The 19,703-nt window shown below is 47.8% G+C and overlaps 1 protein-coding gene across 2 annotated transcripts; it reads right to left on the reverse strand.

Annotated features, from left to right (window-relative positions):
- Positions 1–219: 219 nt before the first annotated feature.
- Positions 220–19,493, reverse strand: ZER1 (zyg-11 related cell cycle regulator). Of its 2 annotated transcripts, none has more exons than XM_084219818.1 (16): positions 19,335–19,493; positions 15,272–15,535; positions 14,314–14,464; positions 13,584–14,020; positions 12,564–12,740; positions 11,364–11,478; positions 10,725–10,871; positions 10,310–10,483; positions 9,501–9,716; positions 8,813–8,854; positions 8,356–8,475; positions 7,795–7,910; positions 7,493–7,681; positions 6,429–6,526; positions 6,049–6,151; positions 220–5,065 (listed from the first exon to the last, which is right to left on the reverse strand). In XM_084219818.1, the coding sequence occupies exons 2-16, from the start codon at positions 15,427–15,429 to the stop codon at positions 5,008–5,010; spliced, it is 2,301 nt and encodes a 766-aa protein (XP_084075944.1). In that variant the 5' UTR covers positions 15,430–15,535; positions 19,335–19,493; the 3' UTR covers positions 220–5,007. The 2 variants fall into 2 exon arrangements, with proteins under 2 accessions (XP_084075944.1, XP_084075945.1); XM_084219819.1 differs by lacking the exon at positions 19,335–19,493 and adding an exon at positions 18,914–19,307.
- Positions 19,494–19,703: the final 210 nt, after the last annotated feature.

Raw genomic sequence — 19,703 nt, forward strand, 5'->3', positions numbered from 1 at the left:
CTGCAGATACATGACAGAGTTCAGAGCAATCTGGACACTCAAATATTGTCCTGATTTTTTTTCTCCTCTCACACAATTTTCTAAGAATGCTCTTGTCCTCCACTGCTTTCTTCTGTTGACAAGCAGTATTGTGTCTTTTGGAGTGATGAAAGGCAAAGGCACTGAACAGCACCAACACGTGGCAGTTCCTTTCATTTTTAATTAAATATATGACAGCCAGTGGACCAGTAATGTACCTAAATAAACCACATTCATAGAACAAAGGAAGAAGACACTCTTGAGCACTAGGTTTAATACACAGCGGGTATCCAACGGATACAACAGAAAAGTTAATTCATTCAGAATTGTAAGGAAGCAACAGTTGTGCATTTTGATTTTTTTGCTCAGTTTCACCAGGTACAAACATTTGAACCAGGCCTCAGCATCAGGCAGGTCCATGGACAGAGTAAAAGGAGACGCTTGCTCATTATAACTGAGGGTATTTTCATTGCAAAACAAGGAAATACATATTTAATTAGCTTAAAAACTTTTTTTAAAACAAGGAAAGAGTTACAGAGACCATCAGTGACAATTACATGAAATCAAAACAGTCTGCTAAAGCAGAAGTGTTTCAATTCAGCAGAGTATCTCCCTCCTTCCTTAAGTGCTCTCCTCTCCTTCAGCCCCCGTGTTGCTTTTCATCTATTCCTGATGACTATTGCCCTCTGTGCTTCATCCACATACATGGTTGTCGTGGAGACCAGCTGTTTCCCTACTTTAATTCTCTTTTTCCAGCACAAGCTGTCCTCTAACACCTGAGCTGTGGCAGACTCCTCCCTAAACAGTCTCAAGGAAATGTCTTTTCTATGGATAGTGCCTGACTGCAGTGCCCTCTAGCTCTTACCCTACTGGTAATTAATTGCCTTCTTCAGGTAATGAGAGGGAATTGACTCACAGCTCCAAGACTTTTCTTCCCACTCATCTTTTGCAGAGACCAGAGTGACAGCAGCAGAAGCCCAGCCAAGGTGACAAGCTAGGTAGGATTCAGTGCTGAAGAGGATAATTTCAGTAGGAAGGTGCAGGGAAACAGCAGCCATGGTGCAGATGAATTATCTGCAGTGTTCTGATTACCACAAATATCAGTGCTAAACTTTCTTGGCTTGGTCTAGATGAGAAAGTCTGGTGCTCCTGAGTGTTAAACATCATCCAAGTAGATGCCAATCCTTATGAGCAATTCCTCCCACAGATTTTGTAAAATGGAAGCACTGGTGGGAAGTTGCTCACCAGTTTGCTCTTATCTGCTCCAGAGAACATGGACACCTGGCACTGCTGGGTCACTGACAAGGGCCACTGGAGGACAGGGCAGCCTCCAGCCAGGAAGGAAACCACACACAGTTCAGGTAGAGGGTTCCTTTGTTGGCAAAGTCTCTGTAGGGAGCTACTGAGTCGTGTTCGTGCTCTGCTTGCCAAGCTTTGGAATATTAAAGGAAATGTAGTAGTGAAAACATGAAGAGTCTGAGTGGGCCAACAGCTACTGAGCACAAGGAGCCCCTCTGCAATATCCTTACATGCTATGAACTTCTCTACAGCTGAATTTTCATTTGAAAAATAGAACCCCATTCTGGTTTGCTGAGCAGGGTTGGTCACTGGCTGTATAATTTTGTGTGGAGCTGAAGTTTCCTGGCTTGTTCCTTTGATCCAGCAGAGCTGGAAGGCCTGAGAGGTATCCTTGGAGCAGTCAAGAATTCCAGGGTATCCAACTTCCCCTTTTACATTAAACCTTCATTAAAAAATTTTCTGCTTTGCCCTCCCTTCCTTTGCAGAACATTGATGTGATGTCTGCAGGCAACTCTCCTGTTCTGTCCTCAGCTCTGGATCTATGGCACCAGTTAAATCCTTGCCACCAAAAGAAGTTCTCAGGTCATGCATTATTCCTGTTGTTTCAGTTAGGGAAACTGAAGCCCAAACTGGTTTCAGACTTCCAATTACAGGAACTGTTGGATTGTGCTCTGGTGCTCAAAGGATACTTTTTGCTCTTTGATCCTTACTGAAGGGAAAATGTTATTTTTCAGCTCACAAAATCTTGAAGACACTGAAGCTTGTAGGCAAAGATTATGTTACTTTAACATGGATGTTATTCCTTTTAATGTGCTGCCTGAAGCATTTACCTTGCTGATGGCCTGACTCAAAATCTTATTTGAGGCTTTCTGCAATTGCCCAGTTAAGAGTTCCCTCTTTCACCTGGGAATGGTGACAGATTTCAGCAAGCTGAGCTTTTCTGTCAGCCTGGCCTGGTTCCATTCATCTCCTTATTGCTGGGAAATTGAAATATTTTTATCCTGGTTTGGGCTGCAGTACAGCTTGCTGAGGGTGTGTGAGCAGTGAGAACAGAGGTTACCTCTGCAGTGTCAAACAGCTTTGATGCAGTGTGGATCTTACTAGTCTGGGATGCAGCAGGTGAGACTCCAGAAACTGCTCAACTTGTGGAAGCACTGGTTTGGAAAACCCAAACCTTTGGGGTCTCAAGGCAGATAAAACCAAACCATTGATTGTCATTAGCCTTGATGTAGTTGTGCCAAAGTCTCAGAGTAGAGCCCAGTGGCTTGGCTTGGTGGATTGCAGTGAGAGGCTGGGATCTGCTCCAGCTGAGATGGGAGTTCCCCAGCTCCACTGTCTCCCCAGTGTGGCAGCTGCTTTCTGGGGACAAGGCTTTCTGATACCTCACATCTGTCATCTGTCCCCTTCTGCTCTACTCCCACCTTGCCAGTCAGAATCTTGAGTGCTTTTTGTCAGTTGGTTCAAGATTTTAGTGACAGGAGGTTTCACTACATGGGCAGTGGAAAGGAAGCAGATGTGGTGGGTGGTACTGCCATGTGAAACAACTTCTCAAGGACAGCAGCACTAAATGGGGAGTTAAAGAGCAAAGCCTGACTCCCCTAACAACCAAGGCTGCATTTGCAGCCCCTCTTAGTTTTGCATCTAGAAGGAAGATTAGCAAATGTTACACAGAAAACAGATCTTGATATAAGCTTCTTGAAATAAGCTCATAGGGACACAAATTCTTGGGAAACAGGAATAGGAGAAAAATACATTTCAAATGACTGCAAAAACGTATAATTTGTCAAGTTTTGCAATCTTATGAAAACAATTTAAAAGTGACACAAAAATATATATAAGTTTGAAAAATACTTAAAAGAAAAAAGTACAGATCTTACAATACCAAAACAAATTGACGTATGGTTAAAAAGAAAAAAAAAAAGACATTGAATAACACCGTATTGGCAGTAAAAGTAAACCTCTCCAGGCAGTTGTGTTCTGTCAGTTAAAGTGTCAGTTTGTGGATCAAGGATCCATCTCTAACATGCTCACAAGGACAACATGAACTCTGAGCATTACCAGAACCTCATAGCAGCGACTCAAATCCGAGAGCAAAGTGTACAAGGGAAGAGAACAGTGAGTTACTGTGCTCTGAGGCCTGAAATGTCCCAGCCTGCATGGCCATGGGCTCATCTTCCTTCTACCAGGCACATCATCTTTTTTTCTGAGTCCCTGCTAAGGGAAGATTTGTCAAAGAACTGTGATGAGCAGTGGGCTATGACATGGACAACTGTGCTGTCAAATGCCTGGCTGTGAGGCAAACCTTGGCCTTCACCTTCTTGAGCCACTATAGGTCTGGAGTGTCACAGGTGAAGACCAGCTCAGTGGGACTCTCCTCTCACCTGTGTCACACAGACTGGAGTAATGCTGCTGATGGGACTGGGACTGCACTGGTAAGTGCTTCTGGGAGTCAAATAGGAATAGGGCCTTCTGCTTCTGAGAACAGGGGGAAGATGTTGGGGTGGAACAAAAAGTGCTGTTTCCTGGGACTTCCCTTCAGAGGGTGCTTGGAGACTCCCCACCTCCAATTCCAGCAGTTGTGCTGCAGTGGGCTTCCTGTGAAGGGAGGTTATGGTGCTACTGAGCACAGCTTGTGATGACAGACTAAGGAAGGGCAGAACAGCTCCAGTCCCCTCCTGGGACTTGCACGAGAGGGTACAGCTGCTCAGGACTAGGGCCTAGCTGAGTACAGTATGCATACTCTGGCTTTGTAGCCCTTCCCTACAAACCAGAACACTACAAAAAAAAGCTGGTGAAGGACTGGAATGAAGATGTGTAGCCCTTTGTGAGCAAACCTTGTGCCTTGCTGCACAGGCTCCCTTCAAGAGAGATGCTCTGTGTAGCCAAGAACGTATAACTGGTTCTACTGGACATCCCTGACCTTCTGAGGCTGGGTGGGCTGGCAGATCCCCCTGTACTGCCAATGGGGACAAAGCAGACCTCTTGACTTTATTGGGGAAGTCTTACTTCCAAATGACCCACATAGAATTAGCAATGCTTCCATTAATGTGAGTCTTCTATTAAAAAGCCCTTAAAGGAGTGAATTAGCTTGAAAGGTCTTCTCTAGTTTCTCCATTTCTAAGTCTCACTAAAACGTCAGTTCTTTTGGTCTGTCTCTCTGGTATTGTGTCCCCCAACCTCTCTAACCAAATAAATAACTCATCACTGCCCCACTGAGCAGCCAATGCTGATTCAGGACTGGTGTTCTTGCAGACATCACAGGACCTCATGCAGTACAGCAAAAGGGAATTTTCTAAAAAGTGGGAAATAAACGTCACAATAGTGATCACACAACTAGGTCTTCAAGCTCATGGTCATTTGAGGCTCTCTGTGTGGTCTAAAATAAATGGTTAAAAGATACATAATGTAATTGTCTTTGTTTTTTGTTTTCTTTTTATACAGAAATCATACACACAGAACTTCAACCTGAAACTTCATAACAAAAAAGTTCACTAAGTTAAGGAAAGCATTTTGTTGTTGTGCAAAAAGTCCCTCCCCCCTCCCCTATTCACCTTCATCTACTGAGGGTCTCATACACACACATAAAGTTTCCTTCCAACGGGCGAGTTGGTAAGAAAGAGTCCTCCCTATGTACAGTGAGTTAGAGAGAAGCTGGATACAGTGCTGGCAAGAGGCATTGGCTGACTGCCTCTATCTGGAAGTGTCCATGTTCTCCTCCTTAAAGTTACTGCAGTGCTCTATAACTTTCCTATGGATAAAACAAGGACAAGGAGAGAGGGTTTAGTTTAAAGCTTGCTGCATCTCAGCTGTGGGACAGTAAGGTTAAGAACTGTCCCAGAGTTAATTCCTATGTTAACAGTGTCCTGTTTTTATGTGAGACACAAACTTTTTGTATCTGTCAAAAGAAGTAAACTCCACAAAAGCAGCTCCCAATTTGGAATGTCAAGTTATGGTAGTGCATATCCAGATCCAGCTGTGACCATTCATTCATTACTCCTACACCCAAAACCTCAGATGCCTTTAAATCCCACCAGGAAATACATTATTACAAATGTTTGTCCTTCACTGTGCTGTCACCTTTCCCATCCAACACACTGTGTGTAACTGTGACTGTCTTCTGCAGGATCCAGTCCCCTCCAGAACTTAGGAACCCTCAGCAGTGGGAATACCTGCTGCCCCCTCACCAGGTATGTATTCCCAGCTCTCTACCTCTCTCTTCTATTCATCCTGCAGGTATGAAATTACAGCCCTCACTTTGCCAATGATCAGCTGGCTTTTACAACTCTGAAAGGATGACTCCAAAGAAAGGTGTCATTGCAAGGGTGATGGACTCTACCTTCTGAAAAACGCTCTCATTTTAACTGTGCAGTTGGCAGTTCAGTGACAGGCCAGTATGATTCTGAAGACAGGCAGCCCTGTACAGGGCAAGTACAAGGAAAAGTGGTAACTGGAGACTACTGGCCTAAGAACTGCAATTAGCCATGTGCCTCCCTTGCTCAACAAGCCAGTCTACAACCCACTTGCCTGATAGTGATCTGTGCGTACTGCCCACCTATAAACATCTCTAGTATTCTGTTTTCATCCTCCTTTTCCTCTGTTTCTCCTCTATTCAATTCATACCTCTCATACACATCACTACAAGCCTTACTTTGGTAGCCTCACTTTAGTGGAAGAATTAAAAACTAAACTAAGGCTAAACTGAGAGTTTGTGATGGTGCACTGGTGTCCTACCGGGCCATTTCCTTGGTCTCTTGTCGTGCTGAGGCCATTTTAATCATGTCCTTCAGGAGAGGAATCCCACCTTCTTTGATCAGCAGTGGGCAGTACTTGTCAGCTGCAGAGAAAAGAATAAATCAGGTCCTTGTGAACCCTCACAACAGTGTACAAAGGGTGGGAGGAGGGGAAGGAGAAGGATCAAAACAGTGAAGGAATTTCCTACACACCAAGTCTAATTAGCTTTATTTGGCTGTGCTGCCTGGACATTCCTGCATCATTCAAAGGTTTTCTCTACCTACATAGTTTATCTTGCAAGACCTTTTCTGCTGACAGCCCCAGCTTCACCCCCTCAACGACTACAGTGCAGGGAATGTGATTTCAGAAAGAGAACTTACGGTAGACAGAGACCAGGTTATAGAGTGCCCAGGTGGCCCAATGCTGGCTGACTGGGGAGATCCCTTGTGGAAGAAGTCGAAGGATTGGTTCAAATGACCTGCACAGAAATATTACAGAAGTTGTTAGAAATCCAAGAGCTACTTCTTTCAACACCTTTGCCACTCACAGCAATACAATACAGCAAGGGATCTGCTCACAGATACCACAGCAGTAAATCCATTGGCATTTCAAAGATTCTGGCACCAAGGCTAAGTCAGTGTCCCAGGGCAGTGCTGGCAGGATTACAGGCCCCACCACTTCAGCACAAACACACTGCTCAGAGAAATAGCTGCAATGAAGGCAACTGAGCTCAGGAACTGATTTCCATCCTCCATTAGGCATTTCCTCACAAGAGCTGAAATCCAGCAGCACTGATCAGTTTGAGGAGGGACAAAGCCAAACTATACCCAGGCAAAGCTGGCTGCACACGTGCAAGGGTTCCTGTGTTTCTTCTGACAACTATACTTCACTGTCCATACTGTAAACAGGCACTGGAATGCCAGTTATGGATCCCTGCAAAGCACTAAGGGAATTCTGAGTACCTGATAACCTCTTACAGGAAGGGGTTTAGAGGATTCCAGCAGTTGTATTAACCTTTGAAGGGATTTCTGGTACCCATGTCTAAATATGCCCCAGAGAAGAGTGAAAGTATGTGGCTTTGGGAAGCAAACAGACTTAAAAGGACAGATCGCAAAGGACAGCAATATCAGAGGAAAATGCTTAGGCAGTCCAAGACAGACCATGGTTTTCCTGAACTACTCAATTTCAGCAGAAACTTGCAGGAGAAATTCTGCTGGGCTGCCAAACTTCTCCCATAGGAATTGCCAGGTAAGGTGTCTAATTTCAGCATCTTATGTAACGTTTCAAAGGAAGATGTAAAACCCTCACTAAAGAATACACCCCTGAAGATGCTTCTCCTTCACTCTGAACAGAGCCTCCATGCTAGGCTTTCTCTCTGTTGGTGTTTCCTTCCTGTGACAATCCTGGCTCCCGTGTGAGTGGGCCAATCTTTTCCATTGCTCACCTGTAATTGATATTTCTCCTGGAGTTGATATCCCAGCTCTGGATGGCTGCCCACATCCTCTTCACAACTTCTTCTCTGTGAGGCTCACAGATCCCCCAGGCCTCTAAACCGTCAAACATGATATGGGAGAGCACTCCACAGGCATTATACGACACCTCAATCCCATCAGCTTTGCTCTCCAGCAGGTTGCTGCCAAGAGAGAAGAGATCACTTAGAGCTGCTGATGCAGTAAAGATTCACAAGTCTCCATGTGATTCAGGAGAAGAGATCAGAGCCCAGCTGGTGACCAGCCAGGCACTTACCTGAACACACTGATGAACTGGGAGGTCATGAGCTGCGGGCGGAGCTCCTTCACTTCTGCCACATTGCCCAGGAGGCCCAGCATGTTGCGGTGCAGCTCCTGTTTCTCTGGGAACTCCTGGCCAGGCAAGGAACAGGATTATACACAGGTAGGACTCTGGTGATGCTGAGAACAAACAACCCTGGGAAAAGGCTGTACAGCACATCCAGAAAAGCTCAGTATTTTTGGGTAGGCAGCAATGGCCCCTTGGCAGGTGCCAAACGGTGCTACAGGTATGTGTGAAAAGGGAGGATCAAAACCAGGCCCACTGTTCACTGCTGCTCTGCTTGAGGGGAGGCTGAGCAAAGATGGGCAATGGGGAAGATGTGCTCACTCTGAGTTTCTCTGTTCTACTGGCTGGGTGGAATGATGTGACAAATATGAACTTACACAAGCTTTTTCTTTCTTGTTTGTGAAGTGTAGGAAGTAATGCTTGGAGAGGAGCAGAGCCAGGGATCCTGCCCAGGCACCTGCATCTCCACTGCTCCTGTCAGCATCTCTCCAGAGACAATCAGACACTTACTTTCAAGCACTCCAAGAACAGTTTCATGCCACTGTAGTTAAGGAACATCTCACAGTTATCTGGGGTCTCATCAGTGATGTTCCAGAGGGCACTCCAGGAGAACTCCATCACCTGATCACACTGTAGGGAAAAGGACAGAGTCAGAGCTTTGCTAATGCAGGAGCCTGGTGCAAACCAATCACCTGTTTCCTCTCTGGCATCACCCTAGATGACTTCAGAGGTAAGAAAACCTTGTTGTTCACTTTCAACTTGTCAGTAAGTGGGTTTTTGTTTAATATTTTTGCCTCCCTGTCATATTCCCCTGCCCTCACCCTGGAACAACAAATTCTGCAGTATCAGCTGAGATGTCTTGTGTTTGTTAGAGAAGCTGAGCTGGCACTCTGGGTTGATTTCCATGCCTAAATCAGACTGAAGAGAAAATACTCTATGTATATGTTTTTCTTTGAGAAACACTCACCGTTTTATCAGCCAACTTCTTCTGAATCAACTTTAGCATTGTCTGTGGGCAAAGAAAGGGGAAGAGGGAGAAACAGTTCAAAAATCATGAAGCTAAAACTTAACCAGGCCTGCAGTATCACAGCAGTTATGGCCAGTTTTGATCTTTTGCAGAGAACCTATATCTTTCTCTAAACCAGTGGGACTGGGTCATGTTCCAAGCTGTAAGTATGCACAGAGCTGAAATATGCCACAGTCCCTGAGCTGTTGAGTTTGCAGTTGAGTCAGTTTTGAGCTGTATGACAAGGTCTGGGATGCACCATAACTGCACCAAAGCAACAGCCTTTGCAGTTCTTGGAAAAGATGGGGGATATGGGTTGAGTTGGGAAATTGATGCAAACTTGGGGAGAAGCAGAAGGAGACAGTCACAAGGTAGTACCAGATCTAGAAATAACCTGATGTGGTGAGATCAGGTGTTAGGTTACAGAGATTTCCTGCCTTCACACCAGCCTGTCTCTGAGATCATAACCTCCAGTGCTGCTAAGCAAGTAAAGGTGTGGGTTCCAGGAGAGCTCAGCATTGCTGGGACACTGGTTCGCTTCTGTGATATTGCAAGGATGGATCATGGCTGGAGGCATTTGATGGACAGCTGTAAGGGAATTGTCCTAGCGTGGGTTATGGATAAGTAGACACCTTGGGACCATACCAACCATGACAAACCCCATCTTGCCCACAGCTTCTTTGTGGTCGTTGTCCACCTGGCAGACCAGGGCGTTGCAGAGGTGCACAGCGATGCGCTGGATGGACTCGTCCTGCCGGCTCTGGTTGAGGATGTTCAGCAGCAGCTCGTTCACTCGGCGGTACTGGAACTCCAGCTCCTCGGGAATGCTGAAGTTACACAGTGTCAGGCAGCAGTTCCGCTGGACCTGGGGCAAAAGGAAGCCAACACTGGGCCAAGTGGCTACAAAAGCACAGACTCCACCATCTCACGTTTCCTTGCTGCTTGCTGCTGAAAGCATCTTCTTCCCTGACTACAACTACTGAGATTTCTGATACCCTCTGCTCTCATGCTGTGCTTTAGCCATGCTCCATGACTGTCACTCCAGTCTTACAAGGCCACCCAATTATCCAGGGCCCATTGCTTTCCAAGCCAGTTCCTCACTGCTGATTGGCTCTCTACACAGCTGACTTCCAGTACAGAGATTTGAGATGTTTCTTTCTGTTGACTAAACATGCCCTTTACCCACAATATTTTCATCCCACAGTCAGTGTTGGGTATGTGTACCACACACACTTAGACCACCATTCATGGATAAAAAGGAGCACCCTGCATGTAATCCACCCAGCAATCTCCCCATTGCTGAGTGGAGGAGACTAGGAGCAGACCTGGGCAGGCAGTAACTTCTCTGCCTTGTTTAACTCCCCGCAGGCAGAGGAAATCCAAATGCTGACACCAGGCTAAAGAATTGATACAGGGAAAGAAGACTATGGGAACCAAAGGTGCCTGGGCTGCTCTTACTGTGACCTCCTGGTAGGACTCCATGCCATTGAGCACCACCTGGATGACCTGGCGCCGCAGCTTCACGCTCTGCTCCATGCGGTACTCGGAGTTGGTCAGGTAGAACAGTGCAGCACTGCCCGTCACCTGGATGTTTTTGTCATCCTTGTGGCACTTGAGGGCTGTGATCACCAGCTGTAGAGAAGCAACACAGAGCTTCAGTGCCACAGACTTGCTGCTAATTCTTGGAGTGACTGTTAGAAGCCTGCAAGGAAAGCGTGGCCCAGGCATAGCAGGAACATGCTTAGGAAATGAAGGTACCCAGTTCCACTGCGCTGCTGGAACTTTCTCTGGAATGGCCTGATACAGTGTCCCAGGGTGGAAAAAAAAACTGGGAATGCAAAATTCCCCTTGTCAGGGTGAGGCCAAGGCTTACCTGGAGGGCTCTCAGCAGCTGGCTGCAGCGCTCGATGCGGGCAATGTCGAAAAGCAGGTTGATGGCCCGGGAAGTGATTTCCGGCCGGTGCTCGGTGTAAGCCTCAATGGCATTCAGGACTTGCTCTTCGTTCTTGTCTCCACTCACCTGGCGTGGAAGAGCAAAAAGAGTCAGGGGAGAAATTATGAAGGAGGAAAACCTTCCATGAGAAGGAAACTCTGGAAGGTCAAAGGGTATACCTTCCCTTTGCCCTGACAGTAGATTCAGCCCAGGATGAGACAGAGGCTGAGTCGCTTTTCAGTCCAGAGGGAGGAGGAAGGGCACCTTGGCGGCAGGAGAATGCTATTCAAAAGTAGGACTCCTACTGTCTTATATCCTTTTCTGTAGTCACAGACATCCTCCAGGCAGGATGGTTTCTGCATGCTTTTCTCCAATGTTTTACAATCCATATAAAAACTATGTGAGGTACAGGTCTTGCTTTCTGGCAGTTTTCTTGCATTATGAAGTAGTTATTCAAAGGTCAGAGCTCAGCTGTCACACCCAAGACCCAAAGAACTCCACTCTACTGGCAGCCAGGGTTCTCATGTTCTTTCAACTTCTAACAAGTTCCTACTGCCAATATTCCTGCAGCCTCCTTACCTTGTAGGCTGGAATATGGGTCAGGCGGCAGAGGGATGTTTCAAAAAGGCCCAAGAACTGCAGCGGTCGTTTCAGGCCCCGGAAGGGAGCAATGCTGCTCTTTGCTGGCTCAATGCTGGGGTGAAAACACAAGAGATTGCTCATGTTGCTACCATGTTTTTTTCTGACACAGAGATGGCTGCCAGCCCTCCCTACACTTTGACTGTACTGCTTCATACCCACAGTGGTAAAAGCTACACTTCATTTTATACCAGGCAGCTGCTTATGAACATAACTCTTAATATTCATCCCAGGTGATCCTCAGTGAAAGGTGAACAGCTGAATGGAACCAGCAGAAAGAATTACTGCAGACCAGGATGCAGCTTTCCCAGGTAAAATCTGTCCTGGAAATTCACTAGTTGGGGTGAAAATTTCCTCTTAAAAGGGCTGTGATTTCACTCATCCAATGTATTTGTAATGTGATAAACATGCTAAGTCTGCTTCTGTGAGCATGCAAGAACACTGTTTTGGCTGCCATGTTCCTTATTGACCAAGAGCCAGTGCATTTTCACCAGCTCTAGGGAAAAGGAGCCATTACTGTCTCACTTTTTTGATTCTGTTCAGCAAGTGATTCACAGGAGGGCAGAGCTCTTGGCTGATGTGGAAAACCAGACCTCTAGGTATGCCTCTGCTGAGGAGCACTGGGATTTCCAAGGGTTGATCTGCCCTGTATTCAGGTCAAATCTGAAATAGGCCTTCAGATTCCAATGTCCTAAAACACACAGCCTTCCTATGAGTGCTGATGTATTGACTCAGTGTATAAATGTTCTGTCAGAAGAGCTTGGATTTCCACAAGAGTAAGAGTATTCTGTGTAGGAAATGTGTAAAGGGCTTTGGAGTCTTTTCAGAAAAAAATCCAGCAGAAGATCCCTGGGAGAATGTGTGTGGGGAAAAGAACTGAAATACTTCAGATATGCATGGCAGGCAGATGGGATGAATTCTTTATTACTCTTACAAGTCCTTACATGTGTTGCATACAGCAATCACAGCTGATTCTCACACCAGTCTCTACTGTCAGGGGAACCTGGCAAGAGTTGTATCCTGCTTTTTAGTACTGATTAGACCTACAGAATTTGAGAACTCAGAAGAGAGAACTGTTCTTAATTGATCTTTGACTCATCTATCCATCCAAGCAGACCTCAGTAACTGCTGTTCCCTTACCTTGTCTGGCCCATCTTCTCCTCCATGCTGGGGATAGTGCAGTTCTCCAGCATGGTGTGCCCTGAGATGTCGAGCGAAGTGAGGTTCACCAGGTTTTCCACAAACAAGTTTAGAACCCGCCGGGTCAGCTTGAACTTGTAATAACTGGACAGATGGTCTCGGGAGATATCCAGGTGCCTGCAAGTGATAGAGAGCATCTCACAGCCTGGAAAGCATTAGCTGGGGCTTCTGCCTCCCTACCAGAGCCAAGTGTGATTATTATTTATCATTATTTCCTTCCCAAGAAGGAAGGAACCACAGGAATGTGGTTCTGTAGGCTCTGGCAGCAGCAGCTGCCCCTGTGTCTAACCAAAACACACAGGTATCTGGTAGAGGGCTACTTGGAATGGACCACAGTGAATCATCTAGCCACACATCACAAAGGAAATTGCTCCAGGCTCAGAAACTGCCTTTTCCAAACTCCATCACAGCAGCCACCTGAGCATTTCTACCTGGAGATTAAGATGCACCAGAAGATCTTTTTGTCTGCTTCCCCCATCTTAGAATTTTTCCACCCCAGGCTACTACATTATCCTGATTTCTTTCAGATATTTAAATGCTTAAGCTTTGAGGAAATCTTGCTGTTAAGGGAGTGATGGGACAAACTGACCAGCCGTTGTGTGCAGGTGGGGTTCCTTACAGGACAGAGGGACTTTGCTGGCTCATACTGAAGACTGGAGCAAACATCCCACTCACCAAAGTGTCTTCTACCAGTTGCACACCAAGTGGGGTGATGGGGTCATATATACGTTGTTTTTTGTTTTTCCAATGGGAAGTTTCTGCTAAGTGGTGTCTTCTTACAAGCAAAATTCAGACATGTCAGATACGTACAGAGTACAATCAGTGAGCCTGTTCACAGGAAGGTTTATAAGCTGAACTCAGCAGTAAGTGCCTCTCTGACAGCAGGTAAGAAAACCATTCCTGAAAGACCTTTCCCTATCACCTAGAGAAGGATAAAAAAGGAAGAACAGATCTGCTGACCTGAGCTTGCGAAGCTGTGCAATCACTTGGATGTGCTCCTCTGAAAGGTCCATGTTGTAAAGCACTAAGGAAACCAGACTGTCCTTCCACTGGGTCAGGAATCCCACATCATTCAGCTGGATCCCAGAGAGGTCGAGGGCTGCGAGGGAGGCCAGGGGCCGCAGCAGCGTCTCCACGTTCACCCCCTCGATCAGGCGGCCCAGGTTGAGGATGCGCAGGCGGCTGAAGCCTTCAAAAGTGAAGTCCTTGACCAAGACCTGGCGAGTGGGGTTCACCAGGCAGTCGTCCTCACAGCCCCCGGGGTTCTCCTCCTCGTAGAAGATATTGCTGCAGCCAAAGAGGCTCAGGGAGATCAGTGTGTGGCTGAAGCTCACCAAGGTTTGCAGGCTCTTGGCTGTCAGCTTCTCACAGTTAGTCAGGTAGAGCTCAATAAGATCCTAAAAAAAGGGAAATCAAGGTTAGAGATGTTTCACAGGTAAAGTGCCCACCCTGTTTGCCCCATAGCTCCCACTGGGACAGCCTGAAATCATGTATCATCCAACTTGACCAGTGTCCTATGCCATTCCCAATAGTGGCTTTGGGAGTTGAGAAGGGAGAAGCTGAGGTTAGTCCAAGGAAGACTAGGACAGCAAAGGATGGAGCCTTGGGAATCTCTGGGTGTCTGGGATTCCAGCTGGTGCCTCTCCAGCAATGCTGCTACGTAATATAGCAGCTGTCAGTGCTGCCCCACCTGCTTCCTGATGGCCTCCAGGTCCTGGTCCTGCACAATGTGTTCCCGCAGGTGGATCCGAGCTAGCCTGGTGCTCCGTGGGTCTGAGAAGAGGGTGAAGAAGCTTTCGTGGGGTTCAAAGATGCTGTCTGTCTTCACCAGCTCCACATACCTGTATGGGGCAATGGTGTTAGCATAGCACAGGCTCAGCCATAGCTCTGGAAGCTGCGCTGGTGACAAGGAAGCGTGACAGAGTTGTGAGCACACACCAACCCACCCCCTCCCAGTATCACCCAGATCAGCCTTTGGGGCAAAGCAGCTCACCCATCTCTTCTGGCACAGAACCAACAATCCCTAGGAAAATCTTGGGCAAAGATTTGTGCAGGACTCAATGTGTGTGAGCAAACTGGATTCTGACAAGCACAGACTTGCCAGAATCCCTAGCTGTTCAAACTTAGTAATTTGATTTTTTTTTTCCCCCCCATTTTTCAGAAAATTAGCTGGCCAGAATTCTCTGCCAGACTTTGTGAGCACAAGTTCAGCCAAGAGAGACTGTGACAGCCAAATTACATAAATCCCTGGAAACAAGTTGCTTTATGAAACTACGGGAGCAGCAGCCTTAAAATTTAACATCTGTTAGCACTTTGGACTCTTATTTCCCCGCTTGGACAGAGTGCTGTAATGTTTCAGTGACAGGAAATGGGAAGGCTTCCTTGTTGCTCACTGACATTCTAGGAAGAAGCAGTGACTGTTTCACTCTGCGTTTACTCTTTTCATTTCCCTTTTTACAGCATCACGTTGAGTTCTGACTAACTTAGAAAGGGTGACTACCAGAGAAATTAGAATGACAGCAGTACAAAAGGGAACACTTCCTTCTGAAGTTCATGCAAACCCTTATTTGCCAATATGATCAACTGGAGAACTATACTCCCCCCTTCTCTGAGCTGCCAGCTCCTCCCAAACCAGGCCTGAAACATACTCATTGACAAGCTTGTCACAGATCTCGCTCGGCAGGAAGATGTCGGGATGGAGCCGCAGCGTTTCGTTGTCCAGGAGGTAGCAGAGAGTCCCCTCCAGGTTACGAAGGCAGTAATCAGTGCACAAGGTCATCAGCGACTCAGGACTGTCAGATGCCATCTTGAGGGAAATTATGGGAAGGGGAAGAGCAGAAGGAAGAGTTTGATGCAGGAGATTCTTCCCTCAAATGAAGTCCTGGGATGAATTTATGGGGCCATCAGGATAGCTGTAAGCAGAGAAGGGAAAAAAGATGCATTGAGAAAGGCAGAACTGCAAGTGTCCCACAAAGCTGTCACACCAGCAGGATGTTGTATTTACAGCTCATCACTTGCTGACCTCAAAAGGACCCACAGCAGTTTGGCCTCTCTGGCAATGTGCCCTTAATTCCTTGGTATTCCCACTCCAAGGGGACACTGTGGGAATGAGTTAGTGTGATGTGTTTGGAAATGAGGCTACACAGCAAAATGTTTCTTCATTGCAGGGTTATCTGGCTGACAAAGGCCCTTGGAAAGGGAAGTGGTAGAAGCCACATTGCTTGGTTTCCTTCAGGGTGGGTTGAATAAACCAGCAGAACATTTACTGTCAGCATAATCCTTTGGAAGGCACCAGTGGGATCTGTGGCCCCGGGTCTCCTGCCTGTCATTCTCTTTGCCAACATTCCAAGTCAAGTTTCATTTTCAAGTTCAGTGTTTCTCTGTAGTGCCAAGCCAGAAGTTTCATGCAAATCCTTGAACTAGAGCATGAAGTGGATCAAAAGGGAAACACAGACTGGTCTGGGATCCCCCTGACTGCAGTGTAAAGGCAAGGACTGTGACTGTGCCGGACACCTCCACATCCAGCTCACCCTCACCACCCCAAATCTGTCACAAAGCATGACTTAACTGGAAAAAGGCAAAGTGCTTTTGCCCTTCTTCATTTTTAGAACAGGATAAAGGATGGGTGAGGCAGACAACTGGGGGAAGCTATTCCTGTTTTTTGATTTGAAATGACCTGACTGCTCTGGTATCAACACTTGCTCAGTGGGGCCCCAAGGGACCTATCAGAGAAGCTAGCTTGAAGACCAACAGTGACATTTCACTTTCAAAGGGTCAAATCACATTACAAGCAAACCTAAACTTTTCTAAATAGTTCCACAGACACAAAAAATTGTGTTGAAATGTTTATTTTTTATATAAAACCTATGTCTTATCAAAAGTCTGTCCCTGCTGGCCCTGAGAACAGTGATGCTATGGAGGTAGTTGTTATTCTCTGCACCACAGCTGAGCAGCCATTGCTGGAGAAGTTGTTGCAAAATGTCCTGAACCATATTCTGTTTCTGATCCTTATCCTGCAGCTGCAAATAGCAGAACACTTGTGTGTCACCAGCTCTCTGCTTCTCTAAAGCCTCTGCTGCTCTCTTTCCTTCATTCCTATGGTATCAGTACAAGACAGAAGAGTTTTAACTCCCATTCCTCAGCTTAATCACTCTAAAAGGTAATGCTGAGGCAAAAAACCCCAAAACTTCAGCAATCATACAAATGATACTTTAAATTCTCTCCAGTCATGGTGTTAAGGGTGGAACTTGCTCTTTTGGTCACTGACTGCTGACAAGAACATAAAACTGAGACTTCTTAATGTGTCACAATAGCTCCATGGAGGTGCATGAGGTCCAATCAACAAAAATGGAGGGTTTTCAACTTTGATAAAGGAGGAGCTCCACAATCCACAGTTCTCACCTTTGGAGTTAACTAAGGTGAGAAGTCAAGGCTGAAATGGGCCACTGAGTGCACAGTATTGTCTCCCTGGCTGGGAGGTCCTGGCAAAGGGAATGCAGGTGGGAGGAAGCTGTCCTGTGTCTGCTTTGGAGATGAATCGGCCTCACCTCCAGAACAAGTCCCTCTCGCAGATTTTGCCTGAAGCTTGCTGGAGAGAATCTTTCCAGAAAGGCAAGATCAACAGGAAGATCTGAACCAGCTGGGAAGCGTGTTCTGCTGTCCCTACCAGTTCCCCTGTGCCATCAGACAGGAGGTCCCTGCAGCCAGTGTTCTTCCACTGTTTACTACCGACGGCCAGAGAACTCGAAAACAAATTCCCATTGACAATCTATTGTCACGTGCAGCTGGAAACAGCCAGTGCTTGGGACTTGGCCAAGCAGCTCAGAGCACCAGAGGGCAAGGACTGCCTTCCTGTGGCTCTGACAAGCCTCTGTTCCCTCTCTGCTGAGACCAGCACAATGCAGCTGGTTGATCTCAGCCCTGAAGAAATCAGCTGCCCTTTAACTTCTGAGCTCCCCGTGATCCACCAACACAATCCCATGCAAAAGTTTAATATCAAGAATGGTTAAACTGTCCCACTGAAATAAGACCAAAGAACAGCTTTCATACTCCTGATTTATTACAGATATCTGAGCAGCTGCTGTGACCTTTTTTCCAGGAGACAACACAAGCTGGCTTCTCCCTCAGACTGAGGACACAACACCTCAGCAGCAGAGAGGGAAGTAAAAGTGCCAATAGCTGCCCTGATCAATACTGTCTCTAGTCATAACCTTGATATGTGACAAAAAGAAAAGAACTGGAGAGGGTGAAAAATCATTAGCATTTGTCTAATTGTTCTCCTCAGGAAGTTTCACACAGGATGAAGCTGCCTAGTGACTGCCACCAGTGCTTTTCCAGCAATGAGCTTCCTGGTGCCATGTGGGTTTTGGTAGAGTTAAAGACAGATGCATGAAAGATGCTGAAAATTCAAGAGCAAGAACTGAAAAGTGACCAGAACTTCAGCTGCCAGTACTTTTTCTAATTTATTTCTCTGACAGGTTTGCTTCCATCTTTGTGCACCAAGGAACTGAGTTCCTCAGAGCCTTTGGAGTAGGCACACAAAAGCCCTTTCCATGGGCACACATGTGCAGTAAGAGCACCCTCCTGCCATCCAGGGACCCAAACCGAGGTGAAGTACAGGCAGCTCTACTTACCTCCTCCCCAGCATCCAGGACCCACCAGGCTCTTTGCAAATATTGCTTGTTTCCAGGCTGCATCTGCACTGTTACAGCATTCTGGGCTGCACTGGCACCTGAGGCTGGGGACCTCTCCTGGGGCTGCCAGTGCCAATATCCTCTCCCTTGCACTTCAGAGCCATCATCTCTCACAGCCTCTCTCCAGGCAGTGCCCGGAGCCAAGCCAAGCCTGACTCACCGTGGCTCCACGCCAACCACACAACGTTTACGCTGTTGCTACAAAAATGATTGGCAAAGCTGACTGTTCCAGCATCAGGGACTCATCCAAGGAGAGGGCAAACAATATGCACTGACATGAGCTGATTACAGCGACTTCAGAATTACAAATGTAACCTAAGTGCAGAGTTTGGCACAGGTTATGCTCTGAAGGGAAACTGCACTGTCACTTTAGCTGGCATCTTGCAGCTGCAAATCACTGTGATTTCATTAATTGATGGGTCATCGCTGCCTTTGTGGGGAAACACCATCCCTTCTGACACTAGGGAAAGTGAAGTAGGAGGAGATGGAACTATCCTCTGTCCCAGCAAAGCCTGCAACTCCCAAACTTGTCAGCCAGCCAGACTGACATCCTAAATGAGACGGCTTGCACTTGCTGGGGAATGCGTAGATCCTTACCTGCCTGCAGTAAAGATGTTCCTTCGGCTCACTGAATTAAATTACATCACGGATTTTCATTCCATAGGTCACTTGCCCAGGAAGACTACCCGGAGTCGCTGGTGGCGGCTGTCTGGGCGCTGGGGCTCCATCGGCCCACGATGGTCTCTGTCAACCCCGCGGACAGCGCTGGCCCCGAACCCGAGCCCTCCCTCGTCCCCGAGGCACTCAGAGGTCACCTCGCCGTGCAGCGCCGGAGCTGCTGCCGCGGGCCGGAGCCCTGCCCGGCGGGGCCCGGCTGCTCCCGACAGTCCCGGGGAGGGGATGGGGACTGCGCCGGGGGCACCGTCCGGCACTGCCGGGGGCGGCGGTTCCTGCCCCAGCCCGGCCGGGCAGGCCTGCTGCCCCGGGTCGGGCTGCGGAGGGGGGCACCGGTACTCACCTGGCGCCATGGGGGACTGGTCCCGGCTGGTCCCGGCTCCCCGGGGCGGGCCGGGGTCCGCGTCCTGCTCGGGCCCGCTCCCCCCGCTGCAGCCTCCGCTGTCAACAAACCCGCCGTCACTTCCTCCGCCCGCGCCGGAAGCGCCAGCGAGTCCTTCCCCGGAAACACCGGCCCGGCCGGAACGCTCGGTCAGCAGCGACCCGGCGGGGACGGGGACGTTCAGTGACGTCACAGGGCCGTGACGCCACGCGGCGGAGGCACTGACGTCACCGCGCGGGGCAGAGCTTGGCCGCGGCGTCCCGGCAGGGCCTCCCCGGGACGGATCGGCGCAGCCCGGGCTGTTCCTCGCTCAGGGGCCGCGGCTGCCGC

Source organism: Fringilla coelebs, assembly GCF_963513975.1.
Source record: "Fringilla coelebs genome assembly, chromosome: 21".
Lineage (NCBI taxonomy): Eukaryota > Metazoa > Chordata > Aves > Passeriformes > Fringillidae > Fringilla > Fringilla coelebs.

Excerpts from the sequence above, each read along its gene's own strand:
- ZER1 (XM_084219818.1), bottom strand. The coding sequence starts at position 15,429 with ATGGCATCTGACAGTCCTGAGTCGCTGATGACCTTGTGCACTGATTAC. Across the intron at positions 8,855-9,500 it reads GCAAGATGGGGTTTGTCATG|ACAATGCTAAAGTTGATTCA; the intron begins GTTGGTATGGTC and ends CTTTGCCCACAG. Across the intron at positions 5,066-6,048 it reads GAGACCAAGGAAATGGCCCG|GAAAGTTATAGAGCACTGCA; the intron begins GTAGGACACCAG and ends TTTTATCCATAG.